The sequence below is a fragment of the Papio anubis genome, chromosome 11 (genome assembly GCF_008728515.1).
Source record: "Papio anubis isolate 15944 chromosome 11, Panubis1.0, whole genome shotgun sequence".
In the NCBI taxonomy this organism is placed as follows: domain Eukaryota; kingdom Metazoa; phylum Chordata; class Mammalia; order Primates; family Cercopithecidae; genus Papio; species Papio anubis.
This window is the reverse complement of record NC_044986.1, coordinates 18055651-18078765: the sequence shown is the minus strand read 5'-3', so window position 1 is coordinate 18078765 and position 23115 is coordinate 18055651. Positions and strand designations below refer to the sequence as shown.

General features: G+C 33.0%; 1 protein-coding gene across 6 annotated transcripts in view; it reads left to right on the top strand.

The window, feature by feature from the left end:
* The window catches only part of ATRNL1 (attractin like 1), an 832634-nt gene that overhangs the window by 53002 nt on the left and 756517 nt on the right, over positions 1–23115 (top strand). For all 6 annotated transcript variants that reach the window (XM_017944361.3, XM_017944358.3, XM_017944357.3 and 3 more), the window contains exons 6-8: positions 4977–5151; positions 10435–10522; positions 15919–16174. In XM_017944361.3, coding sequence (XP_017799850.1) covers positions 4977–5151; positions 10435–10522; positions 15919–16174 — 519 coding nt within the window. The remainder of the gene's footprint in view (positions 1–4976; positions 5152–10434; positions 10523–15918; positions 16175–23115) is intronic.

Sequence of the window (23115 nt, the reverse complement as noted above, 5' to 3'; positions counted from 1 at the left end):
GAATGATAGGAGTAGAATTATGTTTTTAATCATTCTGGTTGTATTCTGGATAGTTGAATGTTATAGGAAAGGGATAAGAATGGAAATAAGAAGACCAGTTTGTAGACTATTGCAGTAGTCCAGGTGAGAGTGGATGGTGGCTTGGACTGAAATGGTAGTTGTAGAGAAAGGGATCAGTGGTTGGGGTATGGTGGGGTGCTAGAATTTAAAAATGCTTATAATTAGTAAGGTACAGACCAGACATCAATCAAAATGGATTGTGGCCATTGGACTAGAGTAGGATCTTGATGAGCCATGTTGTGCCAACATTACCCCTCTAGTTATCTATTGTAGGGAGGTCTGAATTATCTCAAGTGAGGAGTCAGGGGAACTAGGACAGCAAGGCTGATACTTGGGTTGCTGAGGTACATCTACTTACCAACAATCATTGAAACATTTATACTTCAACATGTGGAAAGACTGCAATCCCTGCATACCTACTTAATATTCAGTCTGTTTGTGGGTTGCTTGTATGGGGTGTTGGAGAAAGAGGCAACTTAAGAACGGCACCAAAGTTTTTGCCCTGAGCAGCTGGATGAATGGAAGTGCCGTTTACTCAAATGGCAAACACTGGTGAAGGAATCGGTTTGGGAGGAAACGATCAAGGTTTTAGTTTTACATATGTAAAGTTTGAGATGACCCTCTATGGATATCCAAGTGGAAATGGCAAGTAGTAGTTTGAATTCATGAGAGATCGTGGGGCTGGACATATACATTTGCGATATATCAGAGTACAATTCTACTCTGATTATGTAGTAGCTTTTTCCCTTCAAAAATCTCTCAGCAGCCCGACACTAACGCTTAAAGTTATAGTGTTAGAAATTCATTTATCCTCTTTGGTTTTTTAAAACTATACATAACCTGTGGAGAAGATTCTTTATGAAAAGGGACTATAAGGTGAATTTATTACACCCTTTAAAAAACAGCTGAGATGTACTACCTTGAGAAGTTGCCATATTGATTGAGAAAAGTAATGCAAAGAGAGTTATGGGGAGATGTTGCATGAGATACTAAAGTATGAAGTGGTAGAAGATTTTTCATGGATATATTTTTATAAAAAAAGAGTCTTGCACACATGGCATGTTCTCATTCATATGTGGGAGCTAAAAAAGTTGATGTCACGGAGATAGAGTAGAATGATGGTTACCAGAGGCTGGGAAAGGTTTCAGGGAGAGAGGGATGACAAGAGGTTGGTTAATGGGTACAAAAATATAGTCAGACAGAGGGAATACGTTCTAGTGTTCAATAACACAGTAGGGTGACTATAGTTAATAATTTATTATATATTTCATAGCTAGAATATTTGGAATGTTTACAGCACAAGTGTGTTTGAGGCAATAGATATCCTAATTACCTTGTTTTGGTCATTACACATTGTATAACGTGTATCAAAATATCACATGTAGACCATAAATATGTATAATTGTTCAGTAGCAGAAATAAAATTAAAAGAAGAGGAGTCTTGCTTAGATGGCCTTAAGTGTAGATATTAGTCTTAGATATTTAATGGCTGAGGAAGTCTTCGTGTAGTTGTTTGTGTTTTAAATTAATATTCAGTTTATTAATTTACATTTTAAGTCATTTTGGTTATAGAATACAGAAAGCTTCAAATTAAGACATTTAATTTTTAAAAATGTTTGAGTTATATTTATAAATCTTGTCATTCTATTTATAAACGGATTAATTTAGAGTAAAATAACGACAACATGTAGATTGGGCTACAGACCATTTCTTCTAGTAGTTTCCACAAGTTACATAAAATTTACTGGTAACAAAGATAGGAAGAATTTTGATTATTTTCTTTTTTTGTGTGGAAAATTAAGTATTTTAGAGTACAGAATTGAAATCATTAGAAGCTTATTTTCTGTATTAAATAGCAATATTTTGTTAAATTAAATAAATTTAATTATTAGTGTTAGTATTTTACAGATGCTGTAACAAATTATCACAAATTTGGTATCTTAAGACAAAATACATTTGTTAATCCCTTACCATTCTGGAGGTCACAAATCGGGAATCAGTTTCACTGGGCCAAAATAAAGGTCTTAGCAGGGTTGTACCTCCTTTGGAAGGTAAAGGAGATTATCTGTGTCTTTGATTTTTTTTCCAGCTCCTGGAACTGCATTCCCTGCATTCTTTGTCTCCTTGCCTCTTCCTCTATCTTCAAATCCAGGAGTACAACATCTTGCTTTGATAGTCACATTGCTTCCTTCTGCAGTCAAATCTCCCTCTCTTATAAGGACACCTGTAATTATATTTAGAGCCAATTTAGATAATCCATGATAATCTCTCCCAAATTTCAAAATCCTTAATTTAATACATCTGTAAAATTCCTTTTGCCATATAAGGTAAAATCCAAAGCTTCAGGTGATTAAGACCTGGATACCTTTATTCAGCCTACTGGAAACTTGCTCTGCAGTATTTTGCTTTAATGCAGGTTTGATAAATATATTGGTGATTTAAAAATATACCCAATTTTCAAGATTTTTTTCATGCCATCGTTCTCTATCAAACTCTTTTCCAAGTAACACCCGTATATTACTTGACTGCTTTCAACTCTGTGCCTTTGGTTGGTGGCCTATTTTTAATGTTTTATGTAGAAATAATTTTAAAGTTTTAGAAAACTTATTATACAAGAATAAGAATAGTACAGACTATCTGAATGCCCTTTCCCAGATTCACCTATTAACATTTTACTCTATTTGCTTTGTGTGACTTACATGTTAAAATCTATATTTCCTTTTATGAAAATAGATACAAAATTTATACCAATAGATGCATTATATATAATTTCTATATGATTTCATGTCTTTTCAGTTAAATTATAGATTGGCAAACTTTTCTGTAAAAGGCCAGGTAGTAAATATTTTTTACTTTGCAAGTTACATGGCTCTGTTGCAGCCACTCAGCTCTGCTAAAGCAGCCATAGACAATACTTAACTGAATGACCATGGCTGTGTTTTAATAAAACCATTAAATGATTTCTAAGTTACAGTAGTTAAATTAAAAAAGAAGTTCCTTTAATATTTCTAATTACTAAGGAATAGTTCACAGTCTTTTCTCACTCAGAAATAATAGTTTTCTATAGCTGATTTAAAATATTATCATTATCAAAGACATAATCTGAGATACTTCCTAGTTTGTACCTGAAAAATACAGATCCATACAATGTAAGCATTGAAAAAAATCTTGAAGATGAATCAACTAATACCTGGGTGAGTGAACAAATGAAGAAATGAAAACTTTATGGGCCAATATTTCTTAAATCAGACTCTGCTTGGGAGTTTTAAAATTTTGTTATTAAATGATAATCTAAAACTTTTGATATAAGCAAATTGAAGATTCACTGTCTGATGTCATAATTGAGTAGTGCCACTGTATTGTAATGCCAGCAGTTGTGTTGATAATTTAAAGTTGGGATTAAGTATCACTTTAATTATTGTAGGCTAAAAACAATACAACTGAAGTGTACTAATACTTTTGTGACAAGTGAAGAGTAAATGATTATATGCCATAGTATATGAATTTAAAAGATTTGTAAAAAGTGGGTTGAAGAAAAATGGTGGGAGAGTTATGTTGTCAAAATAACATAGGTATGCTAAAATTATATTAAAAAGGCACTGTGAGAATTAGTATCATTTTTAACTTGGGACCCATTATTTACTTTAAGCAAAACAGTATCATTTATCATATTCAGTAAATATTAGTTTTATAAATTTGCTTATATATAATTTATAAATGTATGTTGGTTTTGTGCTTATAAAAGAAATATAACCATAGGAGTTTATGTCTAGTATTTGAGAATTTTTTAGTTTCATCACGATTAAAATAATTTGTGAGCCCTAAAGTTTGATGAAAATATATTCCTTTAGCAAGCCGGGCGCGGTGGCTTACGCCTGTAATCCCAGCACTTTGGGAGGCCGAGGCGGGCGGATCACAAGGTCAGGAGATCGAGACCACGGTGAAACCCCGTCTCTACTAAAAATACAAAAAATTAGCCAGGCGCGGTGGCGAGTGCCTGTAGTCCCAGCTACTCAGGAGGCTGAGGCAGGAGAATGGCCTGAACCCGGTAGGCGGAGCTTGCAGTGAGCCGAGATCGCGCCACTGCACTCCAGCCTGGGCGACAGAGCCAGACTCCGTCTCAAAAAAAAAAAAAAAATAAAATATATTCCTTTTAGGAGGATTCCTTCTATTATGTTTGAGAAACACTGATGAGGAAACCAAGACATAAGTAACATCATGAATATGGATAGGAAAAAGGCTGTTTTTTCAATTTCATAGGATTTGAAATTATTCTGCACTGATTTAATAATTTTTATCTCATGCATAATTTTTATTTTATGATGGATAATATTTTTTTCTTTTTGAGGACTCTCTACTGAAGCAGACTTTGGCTGTTCTTAAAAATAATGCTAAGAAAAATTTAATCGTTTTTATATTTGTTTAATAGTTAATAATTTTTAAACTTTAATTTTTAAATGCTTTTACTTCCACTATTTAAAAAAAATAAATATTTATTATAACCCTTGGTAGTAGATTATCATATCCATTTCTGTAGATGGAGGCTTGATGATGAAAGAGGTAAACATACTTGCCTGACAGAACTGATATTTGAGTACACTGTTTTCTATTTTAATACTCTTGTAGCATGCTAAAGTAAATCTGACATTTTATATTATTTAAATAATTCTTTAAAATTGTGAAATTTATTTGAACATCCAAGTTCGATTGTGAGTATATGACTTTTTTTGCCTCCAAGCATTACATTTGCTGTATTACTCTTGTACATTATATTTCAGATAATTTATTGTATATATGTTATATTTGTTAATATGATAAACATTGAATTCTTAAATTCTCTTAATCCATATATTGTATTTCTATAATCTGAGGGCTTTGTTTAATCTAGTGTGTTGTTTGATTTTTTTTTTTAATAGGTCCTGATTGTTCTTTGAATGTTCCCTCTACTGAGTCTTACTGGATTCTGCCAAATGTTAAACCCTTCAGTCCTTCTGTAGGTCGGGCTTCACATAAAGCAGTTTTACATGGGAAATTTATGTGGGTGATTGGTGGATATACTTTTAACTACAGTTCTTTTCAAATGGTCCTAAAGTAAGTATTTCAGATTCTCGCTATTTTTTAAGCTGGATTTTTATCCAAAATGTCTTTTTTAAAAAAATTGTTGTCCAAGTGTAAAAGTGGTTATTTTTGTGGTAGTGTCTATTTGCTAATGAGACTGATTTGTGAATATATGAACTCAATATGTCCATAGCTAAAGATTTGTCATTGTACATAGAAGTTTGCTTCATATAGAAATGTTATTACCTCTCTAGAGTGCTTTTAATAAATTCTGAGTAGAAAATACTAACTTCAAATACAGGCAGGCCTTGCCTATAATGGATAAAATGAATCATGCCATCTTTTTTTTTAATGAAGTATAATCACATATAAAAAAATCCTCTCAATTTGTTCTGTAAATTTTAATTTACCGGAACTTTTACTTTGTATGTACTTTACAAGCTTTCACTGGGAGAACAGTTCTGGTATTATGAGAGAGATGATTGATTTACTGTTGGCTCAACAGATTGTTCTCTGCATGATTGAATAAGGGGAATCATATAGATGGCAGCTTTATCTAATTTCTTTTTCAGCTAATGATTATTTTTTATGAACTGTTTAGTAATAGAATAAAAAAGGTAATAGGGAGAATCATTTGATGTTTAATGTTTTTTCCAGGGGTGGTGTTCGTATTATGTAACAACTGAATAGCTTGGGCAACAAACAATCAAAACTTGCCCTGGACAGTATACCGTAATGGTGTATACCCAATAGGATTGTCAGATTTAGCAGATAAATATACAGGATACCCAGTTAAACTTGAATTTCAGATAAAAAAACAAGTACATTTTTAGTATAAGAAGGCCCTTTTGCTGTATGTATATTTTTGTTTTTTACAAATTTTGCTTGGGTCATGCTTCAACAAAAAAATTGTTTGTTGTTTATCTGAATTCAAATTTAACTGGGTATCTTGTATTTTATCTGCCAACCCTAACCACTGAATATATTAACCCTTGTAATTAGGAAAATTTCAGAAATTCTCTAAGAGGAGATTGCTTTAAAACTATGATTGAATGTGACTGGAATTAAATTAGAAAATCAAATTCTGGAGAGAAGGAGGGAGTTTTATGTAAGTATTTAAGTGACAAATTAGAATTTTTTAACATATGAAGAATAAAATACAGAAGGAAGAATTGAAAGAGAGTTAGTGGGATTAAAATGAATTGTTAAGATAAAAGCCTGAAGAAATAATGATATTTAAATGTGAAAATTAAAAGGAAATTAACTATGTTTAAAGAAAATGAAAAGTCTGTGAAAGTAGAGTTGAACTTTGAATTAACTTGTGATTTTCCAAAGCTGAGTTTGTGAAGACAAAGAGCAAAATTGTCAACAAGGAAGTTTGTAAATTTTAAGTTTATGTTCTTTGCAAGATGAGTAGCATATTGAAAATTAAATGATGAATGTTATTTGATATTCTTTTAAATTTGTATATTTTCCATTGGAACCAGATAAACTATTTAAGCCAACCTTTTTTTTGGTCTGAAATCTGGGTATTTTGGTTACAGTGTTTATATAGATTTGTTTATGTAAACAAATGAGGTATCAGAGTAGAATAATTGTGTTGCTGTTTTCACAGGTTAGAGAATACTTTTCATCATTCTGAATGTAGTTCAATTGTAGGTAAGGATAACAGCTTTCAGAAGTGATAGGATCAGTCATAACTTGATTTAATCATCTTCTATAGTGGAATTTAATTGGGGTGGAAATGTTACATTTTAAGACAAATTGTTCACTAAATATAGAAGGTCTGTGCTAGTGTCTATTAAATTAGAAAGACTTTTACAGAATATGTATACATTAACATTAATGAAAATTAACATGTATTCATGAGGATAGCAAACTTTTGAAAACACTACCTGCTTGATGCTTGGGATATATCATTGGATATAATAAATGCCCCTGTTTTTGTAAAGTTAGTGGGGAAAGGCTGGCAATGACCAAAAAAAAAAACATAATTACCACAATAATTTATAGATATGAACATATATACATATAGAGACATAGATGGGATGGATGAATGGATAGATATAGATAGATAGTAGGGGTAGGTAAAGCAGGAGGGCCAAAGAAGAGGGAGTTGCAATTATCAATGTAATAATTAAGGTAGGCTTCATAACAAAGGTGAGAACTGAGCAAAACCTTGAAGGAGATCAGGGGATTGCAGTTATTTGTAGGCACAGAAAAGAGCCAGATCAAAGACTTAAGATAGGAACTCCTTGAGTTGTTTGAGGAACAACAATCAGGCCCATGCAATTTGCATGGAATATATGAGAGGGATACATTAAATTAGAGTGATAACAGAGGAGAGATACAGATCATGTAGGATGTTGTAGATCTTTTGGGAGTTGTGGGAGGGTTTTGAGCATGTGTTGATCCCTACTTTAAAAGTGTTACCATGGCTGTTTATTGATGATATACTGGGGATTAGGAGGAAGAGTAGAAACAGAATTTGAGTTAAGATGAAATTATCAAGGGAATGCATTCTAGGTAGAGAAAAGGACCAGGAACTGAGCCTGAGGCACCACATCACTAAGAGGTTGTGGAGAACAGGGGAAGCCATCAAAGGAGACTGAAAAAGAATGACTGGTGAGATAGGAAAACCTGGAGTACAGTATCTTCAAAGGCAAGGAAAGACAGTATGTGAGGATTAAGGAATAATTAATAATGTCAAATGCTGACGATTATCCAGGTCAAGGAAAATGAAGACTGAAAACTGGTCATAGTTTTAGCTTGAGGAAATTGACCTTAACAAAAGCAGTTTTACTGGAGTGGTGGGGTTAAAAGCATGTCTGGAGTTAGTTTAAGACAGAATGGAAAGTGGGGTGGGGTTGGAGGTAATAAAGAAATGGGGGAGTAGCTTAAGGGAGAGTGTGGTCAAGAGTTTTTTCTTTTATTATTAATGGTTTATAACACCATGTTTGTGTGCTGATGGCAAAGATCTAGTAAGACAAAACATGGTGATGTAGGAAAGAGATCTTGTGCTCAAGGAAGAAGAATCATTTGCTATTCTTGGGCTCATCAAACTGCAGAGTAGGGGCTCAGGGCCTGGAAGCTAAGAATTTTTTCTTAGCATTTTTAGTTTTTGCTTTTTTTCTTTTATTTGCGACAGGGTCTTGCTCTGTCATCCAGGCTGGAGTGCAGTGGTATGATCATGGCTCACTGTAGCCTTGACCTCCTGGGCTCAGGTGATCCTCCCACCTCAGCCTCCTGAGTAGCTGGGATTACAGGCACGCGCCATCATGCCTGGCTGATTTTTAAATTTTTTTTGTAGAGGCAGGGTCTCCCTATATTGCCCTGGCTAGTCTCTAACTGCAGTGCTCAAGTGATCCTCCCACCTTGGCTTCCCAAAATGCTGTGATTTCAGGTGTGAGCTACCATGCCTGGCCTGGATTTTGTACTTTTAATGGGCTGTGAAAAAAATGAAGAATATGTGAGACCATTGTAGCCCACAAAGCCTAAAATATTTGCTGTCTGGCCCTTTACAGAAGTAGTTTGTACAGCCCTAATTTATGATAACTTGGAAAGCAGTATGTTGGCTGCAGATACTGGTAGATGAGTGGACTAGTGGTGTGAATCTGTGGAAGTTATGTTCTGACTATATTTCCTCATTTGTATCATACACATTTATTTTACAACTCCAAGGTAGGAAATAAACAATGCTGCAGGCAAATTTGGTAACCCTTACCTTTCTTGTCAAGGGGCACTTGGGCACTTCCTTGCCTTTCCTAATTCATTGAAGGAAGAAAGAGAAGTGGGGAGATAACAATTGATAGCAAGCTTCTTAACTTAAAACAGGCCCCTATTTCTTGGCTGGATGCTTCCTTTTGTATATTTTAGCAAATGGAGGAGATTTGAGCATAGAGTATAAGCATTTGAGATTCATAGTTTGGGACTTCTGTTTTCATATGTATTACACCAGTAGAAAAAAACACAAGTTTTCTTTTTATGTTACATAATCCAACAGTAACTTATTTTTATGGAAGCTTCTATACTACCAAATTCATTTTATACAATCTTAAAAAAATCAGTAAACAAGCTATATTTGTGCATAGGAAATAGATGCTTATTGATTAATTTATATAATGCTAAGATAAGTGTGTGGGTATGTAAAGTAGCACAGTCATTATGGTAAACAGTGCAGAGGTTCCTCAAACTGAAAATAGAATTACTATATGGTCCAGCAAACCCACTGCTAGATATGTAGCCAAAAGAAAGTAAATCAGTATATCAAAGCGATAGCTGCACTCTCTTGTTTATTGCAGCACTATTTACAATAGCCATAATATGGAATCAACATGTGTCCATCAACTGATAAATTGATAAAGAAAATGTGGTATATATACACAGTGGAATATTATTTAGCCCCCTCCAAATGAAATCTCATATTTGCAGCAATATGGATGGAACTGGAAGTCATTTTAAGTGAAATAAACCAGGCACAGAGAGACAAATATTGTGTGTCTTCACTCAAATGTCAGAGCTAGAAAAGTTGATTTCATATAGGTGGAGAGTAGAATGGTGGTTACCACAGCATGAGAAGGGAAGCGGGGAGAAGGAGACAGAGAAGTTGGTTAATGAGTACCAAAAAGCAATTAGATAGAAGGAATAAGTTCTAGTATATGATAGTAACGTAGGGAAATTATAGTTAACAATTTATTATATATTTCAAAATAGCTAGAAGAGAAGAAATGTTGTGCTCCCAACACAAAGAAGAGATAAATGTTTGAGGTAATAGATATTCTAATTACCCTGATTTGATCATTATACATTCTATACATATATCAAAATATCATATGTATAACATATACGTACAACTTAAATTTGTCATTAAAAAATTTATATAAGTATCAGGCCGACTAAAAAAAAAAAGGAATAAAAATAAATACCTAAAACAAATGGAGGGAATTTTCAGCTGTTTCCAAGAAGGAAACCTGGCTTTAAGAAAAAATTAAAAAATACAGTCAGTTCACTATTGTTTAGCTTAATCAATTGATTGAAATTATTAAAGGCAGTTGGACAATTAATTCCAGTAATAAATATCCTAGTCAAGTTAATGTATATTATACATTTAGGAGATTGAATCCTAATTTAGTGTAGGTATATCTTGAATGAGTCTTTATTAAAAATTTCTAATATGGCACATAAATTATGAATCTATTAGTTGTAACTCTTTGAATTTAATGAGTACTTGGACACAAGTGAATAAAAAGCATGTGAAAATTAAAAAAACAAAAATGAATCTTAGCTTATGAAGTTATTTTCTTTTCTTGCTTTTAGTTACGATTTAGAAAGCAGTATATGGAATGTAGGAACTCTATCAAGGGGACCTCTCCAGAGATATGGACACTCTCTTGCTTTATATCAGGTATGGCTCCTGCTTTTTAAATTTTAATCAGATTTTGTTTTTGATAGTTTACTACAGGGTAAAAATTACTAAATCTCAGATTTATTTCAAACATTAAATGAGAACAATAGATTATATGGGTCATAATAACTTGAGATACCACATACTCTTATGCTTTTAGTAAAAGAGTAGATTTTAGAACAATCCCCCATATGACATGTAAAGAAATGAAGACTGAGTTTTTGTCTATTACTTTATGCCTAGTCAATCACTTAAAGAATTATGGCAAAATACATGTAACATAAAATTTACCATTTTAAGTATTTTTAAGTATAGAGTTCAGTGGCATTAAGTACATTGACATTGTTGTGTAACCATGGCCACCATTATCTTCAGAACACTTTTCATCTTGCAAAACTGAAGCAATAACTTCTCATTCCGCTCTTCCCTTATCCTCTTGAAACGACCAATCTACTTTTCGATCTCTGTGAATTTAACTGCTCTAGGTACCTCATGTAAATGGGATCGTACATTATTTGTCCTTTTATGACTGATTTGTTTCCCTTAGCACACTATCTTCAAGGATCATCCATGTTGTATCATGTGTCAGAATGTCCTTCCTTTTAAAGCTGAATAAATATTCCATTATATGTATATACCACATTCTGTTTATCCATCCATCTGTTGATGGACACTTAGATAGCTTCCATCTTTTGGCCATTGTGAATAATGTTTCTATGAACTTGTGTGTACAACTATCTGAGTCTCTCTTTTCATTTTTTTTTTTTTTTTTGGGTGTATACCCAGAAGTGGAATTTCTAAATCATATGGTAATTCTATATTTAATTTTTTTTTTTAGCACTGCCATAGTGTGTTTCACTATGACTGCATCATCTTACATTTCCATCAGTAGTGCACAAGGGTTGCAGTTTGTCCACAGCCTTGTCAACACTTGTTATTTTCTGTTTTTGTTTTTTTGATAATCGACCTAACGAGTATCTCACTGTGATTTTGACTTGCATTTCTCTGTTGATTAATGATGTTAAACATGTTTTCAAGTGCTTATTGGCTATTTGTATATCCTCTTTGAAGAAATGTCTATTCAGGTCTTTTGCTAGTTTTGAATTGGGTTGTTTTGTTTGGCTGTTGAGTTGGAGGAGCTCTTTATATATTATGGTATCAACACTTTATCAGAATATGATTTCAAGATATTTTCCCCCTTTATGGGCTGTCTTTTCACTTTGTTGAGAGTGTCCTCTGATGCACAAAATTTTTAATTTTGATATAGTTTAATTTATCTATTTTTTCTTTTGTTACCTATGCTTTTGTGTCATGTACAAGAAATCATTGCTAGATCCAATGTCATGAAGCTTTTCCTCTATATTTTCGCTTAAGAGTTTTAAAGTTTTAGTTCTTAGGTTTAGGTTTTTGTTGTATTTTAAGTTAATTGTGTCTGATGTAAGGGTCCATTTTCATTCCTTTGCATGTGGATAGCCAGTTTCCCCAACATCATTTGTTTAAAAAAACTGCCTTTTTCGATTAAATGGTCTTGGCACCCTAGCTGAAAGTCATTTGACCATATATATGAGGTTTTTTTTTTTTTTCTGGACTCTCTATTTTATTCTACTGATCTATATGTCTGTCTTTATGCTAGTACCATACTATTTTGATTACTGTAGCTTTTTAATAAGTTTTGAAGTTAAGAAGTGTAATACTTCCTACTTTGTTTTTATTTTTCAAGATTGTTTTGGCTATTCAGGGCCCCTTGAAAGTCTATATGAATTTTAGGGTTGAGTTTTCTATTTCTGCAAAAATGTTGGGATTTTGACAGGGATTGTATTGACATTAGTTATTTTTATGTATTTGTGGGATTCATAAATTTAGCATGATTAAAATGACAGGACCCTTAATTGGTGTTCATTTTGAATCAATAAAAATTCATGTATTTTGTGGCCTTTGGCTAGGCCATCTAAATATGAATTTATATGTTTTCTGTGCTGTTTTAAAAAAATTGGAAAGCATGGGAGCAGTATAAAGAACAAACTACCACCTGTTTATCCATACATTCGTGTGTTTTAAAAGTAAAATAAAAATATTTCTACATATGAAAACATATAGATACATTTTTTGTCTTGTTTTATTTTTTCTTTATTTCCCTTTACTGAGATATAATTGATATACCACACAGTTCACTCATTTAAAGTGTACAATTCAGTGGTTTTTAGTATATTCAGAGTTGTGCAACCATTTGTTGCATATTTGTGTAAGATTGCAGAGTTGTGTAATCATTTTCAGAATATTTTCACCACTTCATGAAGAAACTTTGTACCCTTTAGGTATCACCCCAGACTTCCTCATCTTCCCTAGCCTTAAGCAGTCACAAAGCTACTTTCTTTCTCTATATATTGGTCGATGCTGGACATTTCATATAAATGAAGTCATATACTATGTATTTTATGATTACCATATTTCACTTAGCGTAATTTCAAGGTTTATCCATGTTGTAGAATATATCAATACTTCTTCATTTCTTTTTATGGCTAAATAATATTACATTGTATGGATATATAACATGTTTATTTATCGGTTGAGGACATTTGACTTGTTTCCACCTTTTGGCTATTATGAATAATGCTACTAACAACATTTCTGTGTAAGATTTTGTCTGGACATATGTTTTCATTTCTTTGAGTATATACATAGGGGTGGACTTACTGGGTCAAATTAGCTTTTTGAAGAACTGACAGAATGTTTCCCAAAGCTGCTGCATCATTTTACATTCCCACCAGCCATATATGAAGGTTTCTATTTCTATACATCCTTGCCAACACTTAATAGTATCTGCTTTTTTGATTATTGCCATCCTAGTGGGGTGAGGTGTTATCTCATTGTGGTTTTGATTTGTATTTCCCTGTTAACTAATGATGTTGGGCATCTTTTTGTGTGCTTTTTGGCCATTTGTATATTGTCTTTGGAGAAATGTCTATTCAAGTCCTTTGCTCATTTTAAAATTAGGTTGTCTTTTTATTATTGAGTTGTAAGAATTCTTTATATGTTCCAGATGCAAGCCATTATCAGGTATATAATTTGCAAATATTTTCACCCATTTCATGTGCTGTTTTCACTTTCTTGATGTTATCTCTTTAAACACAAAAAATTAGACTTTATTTTGATAAAGTCCAATTTAGCTTTTTTCCTTTTATTGCTTGTGTTTTGGTGTCGTATTTAATAATTCACTGCCAAATCTCAGGTCATAAAGACTTAACCCAATTTTTTTTCTTTTAAGAGTTTTATAGCTTTGATTCTTGCATTTAGTTGTTTGACCTATTTTGAGTTAAGTTTTGTATATAGTATGCAGTAAGGGTGCAAGGTCTTTTTTTTTTTTTTGCGTGTGACTATCCAGTTCTAGCACCATTTGTTCACAAGACCTGTTTTTTTTTTTTATCTTTGAATGGTCTTGGTACTCTTGTCAAAAATCAATTGGCCTTAGATGTATGGGTTTATTTCTGGACTCTCAGTTCTATTCCATTGATTTATCCCAGTATCACTCTGTCTTGATTACTTTTTTTTTTTTTTTTTTTTTTTTGAGACAGAGTCTTGCTCTATCACCTAGGCTGGAGTGCAGTGGTGTAATCTCGGCTCACTGCAACCTCCGCCTCCTGGGTTCAAGCGATTGTCCTGCCTCAGCCTCCTGAGTAGCTGGGATTATAGGTGCCTGCTACCACGCCCAGCTAATTTTTTTGTAGTTTTAGTAGAGATGGGGTTTCACCATGTTGGCCAGGCTGGTTTTGAACTCCTGACCTCAAGTGATCCACTTGCCTCAGACTTTCAAAGTGCTGGGATTATAGTCGTGAGCCACCATGCCCAGCCTATCTTGATTACTTTTGCTTTGCAGTAAGTTTTTGAGAAATGTGAGTACTCCAGTTTTGTTCTTTTACAAGAATGTTCTGATGTTCTGCATCCCTTGCAATTTCATATGAATTTTGGAATCAATTTGTCAGTTTCTACAAAGAAGCCAGCTGAGATTTTGATAGGGATATGTTGAATCTGAGATCAATTTGGAGAGTATTATCCTCTTAATCAATTTAGAGAGTATTATCTTAACAATGTTAAGTCTTCAGACCCATAAACATGGGATGTTTTTTCATTTATTTATATCTTTAAAAAATTTATTTAAACAGTGTTTTGTAATTTTCAGAGTATAAGTTTTGGACTTCCTTTATTAAATTTATTCATAAATATTTTATTCTTTTGGATGCTTTTGTCAATGTAATTATTTTCCCAGTTTCATTTTGGGTTGTTCATTGCAAGTGTATAGAAATGCAATTTACTTTTTGTACGTTGATCTTATGTTCTGTAATATTGCTGATTCATTTATTAGCTCTAAGTGGTTTTTTTTAATTTTTAAGGACTTTTCTATATACAAGATCAGATCATCTGCAAATAGAAATATTTTACTTCTTCTTTCCAAGCTGGATGTCTTTATTTAGTTTTTGCTCTAGCTGGAACATCCAGTATAAAGTTGAATATAAATGGCAAAAGCAGGCATGCTTATCTTGTTCCTGACCTTAGGGAAATGTATCTAGTCTTTCACTGTTAGGTATAATGTTAGCTGTGGGTTTCCTTAAATATCTTTTGTCAGGTTGGAAAATTTTTTTCTATTTCTAATTTGTTGAAATAATGATAATTTACATCATTTATTTCCATCATATACATTTGAAATAATTTGTATAATTTAAAAGTTCTACAAGGATTTACCAAAGGTGAACTGAAGGCATGTGGTGTCTGTCCATAGCCATTAGAAATGGTAACAGAGGTGTACTCTATGTGATGCACAAATGTGATATGCCTTTTTGGTGAAGAGCACTTGACGAAAACAGTGCATAACTGAGAATAGCACAAAGCAGTACAAGGAGATGGTAAAATTCAAACGTAACCACTGGGGACTCAGATGATTCGAATATTGAAAAGACTATGAGTAACATTAATCAGCAACTTAGTTTGTTACTTTTCAGTTATATGGGAGGAGTACATTATTCTTTGTTATAGGACTACCTCACCCATAAATTTTAAGTTCTTGATTAGCTTATTGTGTTTTCCATTCTTAAAGCCGTAGTTTAGTGTTCTCTTCCTGTATGATAATTAAAAGTATACTTAATTGAGTATATAAAGTAATAGTTAAAAAATATATTTTAAAGTAGCTTTTTGAAAGCTTTGCTCTTCCCCCCTTTTTGTATATAAAAGCATTAGTTGTCATTATTCATGTGTTCTTATTACTTTTTACAAATAAGAACAATGCCTTATGCATGTTGTGAGCAATTACTAAAATTTTATGTAAATTTAACCTTTATTTTTAATTAATATGTGTTAAGATATAACATTATTTTGTCTATTAATATATGTATTTTAATTTACAGGAAAACATCTTTATGTATGGAGGCAGAATTGAAACAAATGATGGCAATGTCACAGATGAATTATGGGTTTTTAACATACATAGTCAGTCATGGAGTACAAAAACTCCTACTGTTCTTGGACATGGTCAGCAGTATGCTGTGGAGGGACATTCCGCACATATTATGGAGTTGGATAGTAGAGATGTTGTCATGATCATAATATTTGGATATTCTGCAATATATGGTTATACAAGCAGCATACAGGAATACCATATCTGTGAGTTACTTAAAAATTGTAATTTCTTTATTGATTGGGAATGTTTTTCTCTTTAATAAAATCTTCATATTAATTTAGTCAAAATGGTGAGTTATTTGAGATTGAAATTATAAGCTGAGAATTGGTAATTTTTAATATAAACTTTTTTGATTATGTTATATTTTGTTCTTTAATATTTAAGGTTACCTTTCTAACCAAATGAGGGGAAATATTACATAATAGTCTCATTTTCTAAGATTTGTGAATTTTTAAAAAAATATGTGAAATTCCAGTAGGTGGTGCTATTTCTTTGGATTTTATTTATGAACCAAGCAATGAAACTATCCCAATCTCTTTACTATGCATTGCATGATTTCAAGATTTTTCATTTTTAGCATTCTATTTCTAATCTTACTGTTATATCTTTATGTATGTATTACTTCTTTAAAGTCAGCTTCTCAAGGATAGTCTGCTGGCTTCTACAAGAGATTATTATCTGTTACTTGAAGGTGAAGGTGACTAGGGCAATCTGCATGTGAGTTTCTCTACTGTACCTTTACTCCTTTTTGTTTTTCTGGTACTTAATTTTTTTGAATTATTTATAACATTTTTTAAAACAGTGGTAACCTTTTTTATTGTTTTTAGTTTGTTTACAAATATATACCCCATGGTGGTTATTCAGATTCAAGAAAATAATTCTTCTCTGGCTCTGGCCAGTATTATGAACTCAAATTCTTGACTCTTTTGTGTATGGACAACTATATATACAACTATTTAGAGTCCTTGTTCAGACTTAATGAGAAAACTCGTTTCGTGACCGAGACTCCCCTTCAAAATATTCCACTGTTTCCCTTGCAGTCCTTTCAAGTGGTGGCTGTTTTTGTTTACATATTCTCAGTACAGCTGGGTTGAAGGTGGGTTACATATCCCCTTTACTTCTTGTTGCCATTTTCACTCTATTCTCAATTCCTCCTCCTCTAAATTGCCTGGCTTTGACTCTTACATCATCAGAATATAACACCTATTACTTCACCTTCCTGCACTCATCTTTTGCTCTCAGATGGCTGTGTTTTATTTCTTGAGGATTTTAGTTTCTGGCTTACTGTCACTGTGTCCAGAATACATAAGGCAGATATTTTTATGTTGTAAATATGCACTTGAGTACTTCTCCTACCTGGCCTTTCAATTTCTTGATCTAACAAAAGATTTTGTTTTCCATTCTCCTTGAGCCACTCTCTCCATTGTTACGTTCCAGACCTTGTTATTCCAGTACAATGAGTCCATAATTTCCATTTGAAATATCTTACTTTTCAAGTACCACTGATCTCTCCAGCTTACTATTTCTAGTGCCCACACTCTGATAATTCTTTGACCTTACCAGAGCCTTTAGTCTGTTGAGACTATCAGTTCTTCCACTCTCTCACTCTTTTTTGTCCATATTTCTAACCCTACCTTTTTTATCTGTACTTCTAACCCTACCCATACTTCTAAACCTACCCAGCTTTAAATTTCGTAATTACCATTCTCAAGTTGTTTTTTTTTAAATGATGTCTGGTACTTACTTAGCTGTAAGTTTATAATTACTCATGTCAAGTTGGCCCTTAATGACATCTGAAACTTTTGCCAGTCTAGCTTGGTCTCTCTCCCAGCTCTCCTGGATGACTATTTCATACCTTTTCCTCTCTCCTCAAGTTTCAGACACTTCCTTCTCTATCATCACTCTCAATTGATGACCTTAGTTCTTATTTTGCTGAGAAAATAGAAGTAATCAGAGGAGAATGGCTATTGATGGGAACACATTGGAGGGTGATGGTTAATAAGCAATGCTACGTTGAATACGCTTGCTTACATACATTATTGTCATAATAAACTTATGATAATGTTGAGGCAGACGTGTGGCTGAGTTATTCCAACTTTTGAATCAGTTAACAGATGTTCTATGTAGAAAGACAATTTTCTGATTTTGCTATTAATTTTTGGTTTTATAGTGCTCAGGAAATGTTGTTGGTATTATTTCTACTTTTTAAATTTATTCAAATTTTCTTTGTGGCTCAGTTTTCATAAATATTTGATAGGCACTTGAGAAGAAGATAAATCCAATAATATCAAGGTATGGAGTTTGATATTATTTATTTATAATATTGACTTTAGTGATTATATTGTTAGGCCTTCTATTACTGACTTAGTATTTTTTGTTCTTGATCTATCTTGCTGTGAAAGTTGAAGTAAAATTTTAAAGTGTTAGTCTGTTTTTCCTATTTCTCCTTATATATTCTGGAATTTATGTTTTATAGAAGTTGCTGTTACAGATATTAATAACTGTTATGTGTTTATTGTAAATTGTATTACTTAATATTATAAAGTGATTTGTTGTTTAATGTTTTCTTGACCTGAATTCTACCTCATCCATTATTAATATTGCCGTTGTTTTGTTTTTTTGTTCAGTCTTTTCCTAGTATACTTTTGCTCATCCCTTTATGGTTATGATTGTTTAGTGTTTTAGAATCACTTTTTAAAAAAAATGTATTTCTTGCATACGAGAGAGTTGAATTTTGCTTTGTGATTCCTTTTTTTTGGTAAATTTCCTGTGCATGTCTTGTATTTTCAAAAGTAATTCTTGCCTTTTTTGTTGATTTGTTTTTAATTATACCTCTTCACACGTTTAGGGCTCTCCTTCCCCTTACTTTGTTTTATTTTTTTGTGGGAGGGGTATGGTAAGTTTTGAGATCTGCTTCCATTAGTTTCCTCTATGCTACTTGTTTCTCATCACCCTTTCAGCAATTTTGTGGCTGCTTCTGTTTAGCTCTTTTGGTTGCACTTGATGTTTGTACATTCATACCTAATCTGGACTTTATGAGGATTTTTTTTTTTTTTACCCTTATAATTTCTCTGGAAATGTAATTTTCTTTTCCTTTCACTTCATCCACTTTCCCCATGTTTTCCTTTTGTTATCTATTTCTTTTTCCAGGGAGGATGGGGGAGATTCAGAACTAAACTGTCACCATATTTGTCCTTGAAACACAGGTTTTGACTTTTGAAATTTTAAAATGAGTACTTAACTTAGTCTAAAGTTAAGCAATACTCTTATTCTTTGATTAGCCTCCAATTTATAGGATACTGTTTTCCAGTGTTTTAGTTATTTTTGTTTTGTTTCAAACACGATGATATAATGATATCATTTTATATTATAAATAAATTAAACAGTAAGTATTACATTTATTTACAGGGGTCAGCAAAAGGCATCTATAAAGGACCAGATAGTAAATTTCTTAGGCTTTATTGGTCATACAATCTCTGTCACAACTAATTAACTCTGCCTTGTAGCATGAAAGTTGCCATAGGCAATACATAAACAAATGGGCATGGTTATGTTCAATAAAAATTTTATTTACAAAAACAGGTGGTGGGCTAGATTTAGCCTTTGGGCCTTACTTTGCCTACACCTGCTCTTAAGAGAGAGAGAGTATGCTTCTAGGGCCCTAGCAACCCTGATCCAACTTAAATTGAAATTTGGCATATAATTTTTTTTGGACATTTTATATAGGGAAAATTCATGCCCCAAAGTAGCGTGATATCTAGTAAATGGCCCAAAGTTCCCAGGGGGAACAGTTGTTTTGTTTATGTGGAACCAAGGCTGAAATAGATGCTATCTTTCTGCCTCCACGGAGCATATTTTTAAAAACTCACTTTTTCATTGAGGATGTACATCTTCAAGGATCTTGACTTTATATATATAGATACTCTCTAATCTTATACCTACATGGGCCCACCTTCAGTGTTGGCCATTAAAATGGAATCTCTAGGCCACCTGATTAGTATATGTCATCCTTACTGAATATAGTTTATAATTCACAGTTTGCCGAATATATTTCATGTACTTCATAGTTTCCTTTATTGAATGTTCGTCCCATTCAGCCATCAGACGTAATGGTGGTTATGCTTTCCGAGGGTGGCCAGGAAAGCACGATGGGTTTATTCTGATCAACTATTAGTGATAAATATTAATATAGGTTGTTAGCTGATATATTCATCTGCTGGTAGATTTTTGTTTGATTTGGGATAATCTGATTACAGAATGCCAATTCAGTTTTAGATAATCTAAACATATTTTTATATTGAGTTTCTTTTGGCTTATTCTACAACCAAAATACTGTATCTAAATAAATTTATCAGCAGGGTATTTTTGGCTTGATTTTTGTCTTACTAACTGTGTTACTTGTCAGGCATACTTAAGAATGTAGTGTAAGATGAAAATGGGAAGAATACATTATTGATGAGTTTTATAAGAATAATAGATAAGCCATGAGCAGTTTAACATTCTGTGAATTATCGAAGTATAAAGCAAAACCCAACAAATTTCTTGTAAAATTATTTCTTAGTAGAAAAATTAATATATTACTTTACTTATCCGTAATGCATTTTGAATTTGCTGCTTACATGTTGAAAGTATGTGGTGTCATAAGATAATCTATAGCACTTTCAAAGAAAAGAGTACAAAAGGATGGGTAAATGTAGTTTAAAGATGCTGTCAGAATAATTAAGTTCACTACAGAAAAGTGCTGCTTTAGGGAATGATACTATATTAAGTAGGGCTGCTTTGAATATAAGGAGGGGGTGATTTATTATCTTAGTTATAAGGTAAATGCTTGTTATCTCCACAGAGACTAGTTTTTTGTGTTTTTCCTTTTTTTTTTTTTATGAACTACTATGCTATGATGCTAGTTTAGCCTCTTCTTCCTGACTGATTTTAATGGTATCAGCTACCCAAATGCAGGTTGGATTTACTTTAAATATCCTTACATGTTTGAAGTTTCTAGAAAATTAAGAACCTAAATGTTTTTGTATTAAAAAACAGATTATCTTTTTAACTAGTATTGTGGGGAAGGTAACTGAAAAGTAAGCCAAAAATATAGCAGGGTAATTCATGAAAACAGCGTATTTTACTAGATTAAAAATTTACTCTGAAATATATTCTGATGAAGGATATTGATTTCACCATAATGTAGACATTTTAAAAAGAGATAAACTTTCACTTAATATACCTCAAAATGATCACTTATTCAACTTTTAATAACATTGCAAATAGTTGTGAGGTATTGCTGGTTCTGTACCAGTACTATGAAATCTCCTTGGAGATTTTGTCATAATCTGATCTAGAACAAAGAAACCATCTGATTTACTTATCTTTAATTATGTTAGTTTGAGCATTACACATTAACATTAAAATAATCTAAGATACTAGAGAATACTTTCTAACTGTTGAGACTGTAGATATCTATAGCTGTTTATGGCATTGACATCACTGTTTCATGTGTTTTAGGGTATCTATTGAGCTAAGGAGTACCTCCAAACATTGGATTGAGTTTGTGGCTTATAGGAGTACATTTCTGATTCTATTTGATTCTAGGAACATGCAGTAATGGATATCAGCAAATGGTGCATCAGGCATTTAGCGTTATCTTTGCAGGACTTATTTCTAGCACAGGCATACATATAATAAACATAATAAGCATGCATATGATTTGTTGGTAGATAATACGTTTTTTAGAAATAGAGCAAGGCAAGGCAGTTGAAGCTACTAGGGGTGGGAGGTGGCTACATTTTAAAATAGGAAGGCCGGGATAGGCCTCAATGAGAAAGTGAATTTTGAGCAAAGACTTAAAGGAATGAAGGAGTTTGCTGTATAGATATCTGGGAGAATGGTGTTCCTTGGAAGTGGGAACAGCTAGTACAAAGACTGTAAGGTGAGAACATGTTTGGCATGTTTAAGGGATAATATGGAGTCTAGAGAAGAGTGAGAGCAGGAGAATAAAACTTAAGCGATGAGATTAGAAAAGTAATAAGGAGCTAGATCACCAGGTTTTTGTATGGCCTTTGTCTTTCATCTGAGTGAAATGGGGAAACACTGCAAGATTTTGATCAGAGCAAATGAGATAATTTTTATGTGAATTGTTTTGGCTGCATGTTGTAAATAAACTTTATGGAAGAAAGAACAGGAAGAGGATAGTTAGGAAATTGTTAACGGGAATCTGGTCCAAAAATGATGGTGAGAATTAGTTGATTTGTTTGATTTTTTAAAAAAGTAGAGCCAATAGTATTTGCTGAGGGTTTAGGTGTAGAGTATGAGATAAAAGAGAGAAACCAAGGGTGATTGCAAAATTTTTGGCCTGAGCAGCTGGAAAGATGAAATTGCCATCAACTGATATGTAGAAGATTGTGAAGCAGGTTTGGGGCGAAGGTGTTTTGAAGATGAGAAGTTGAGTTTGGACATGTTGTACTTGAGATAGCCACTAGATGTCAAAGAGAAAATGTCAAGCAGACAGTTGGATGTATATGCTGCTACAGGTGCTCTTTTTTTTTTTTTTTTTTTTTTTAAATTTATATTCTTTTTCTAAGAAGTTTTAGAGCAGGAATTCTGCAGTATACCTCCTTGTGTGTATACTTTCTAGTAAAGTACCATATTCTTACTGGAGTCCTAGAGAGAACGGTTTGGGCTGAAGGTGTACATTTGGGAGTTCTTGGGAGTTCCTAAAGCCAAGAGACTAGATCAGATCACTAATGAAGTGGTTGTAAATAAAAAGGAGAATAAAAGGATTGAGCTATAGGGTCCCCAAATAATAAGAGGTAGGGGAGAAAAGGAAGATAAGCAAGGAACAGTACGGTGAAGTGTAAGCCAAGTGCAGAAATAATATGAAGTGAGAAAGTAATCAACGGAGCCACATTCTGCTGATGCTTCAAGCACGATGATTACTAAGGACTGATCATTGAATTTAGCCCTGTGCAGTCATTGGTGATCTTGACAGGAACAGTTTCGGTGTATTGGTGGGATGAAAGTCTCACAATATTGGATTTAATAGGGAATGAGAGGAGTAGAAGTGGAAATGATGGGTGGAGCCAGCTTTTTCAAGGAAATGTGTTTGAAAAGGAAAGCACAAAGTGAGCAGAAACTGTCAAGAAATGTA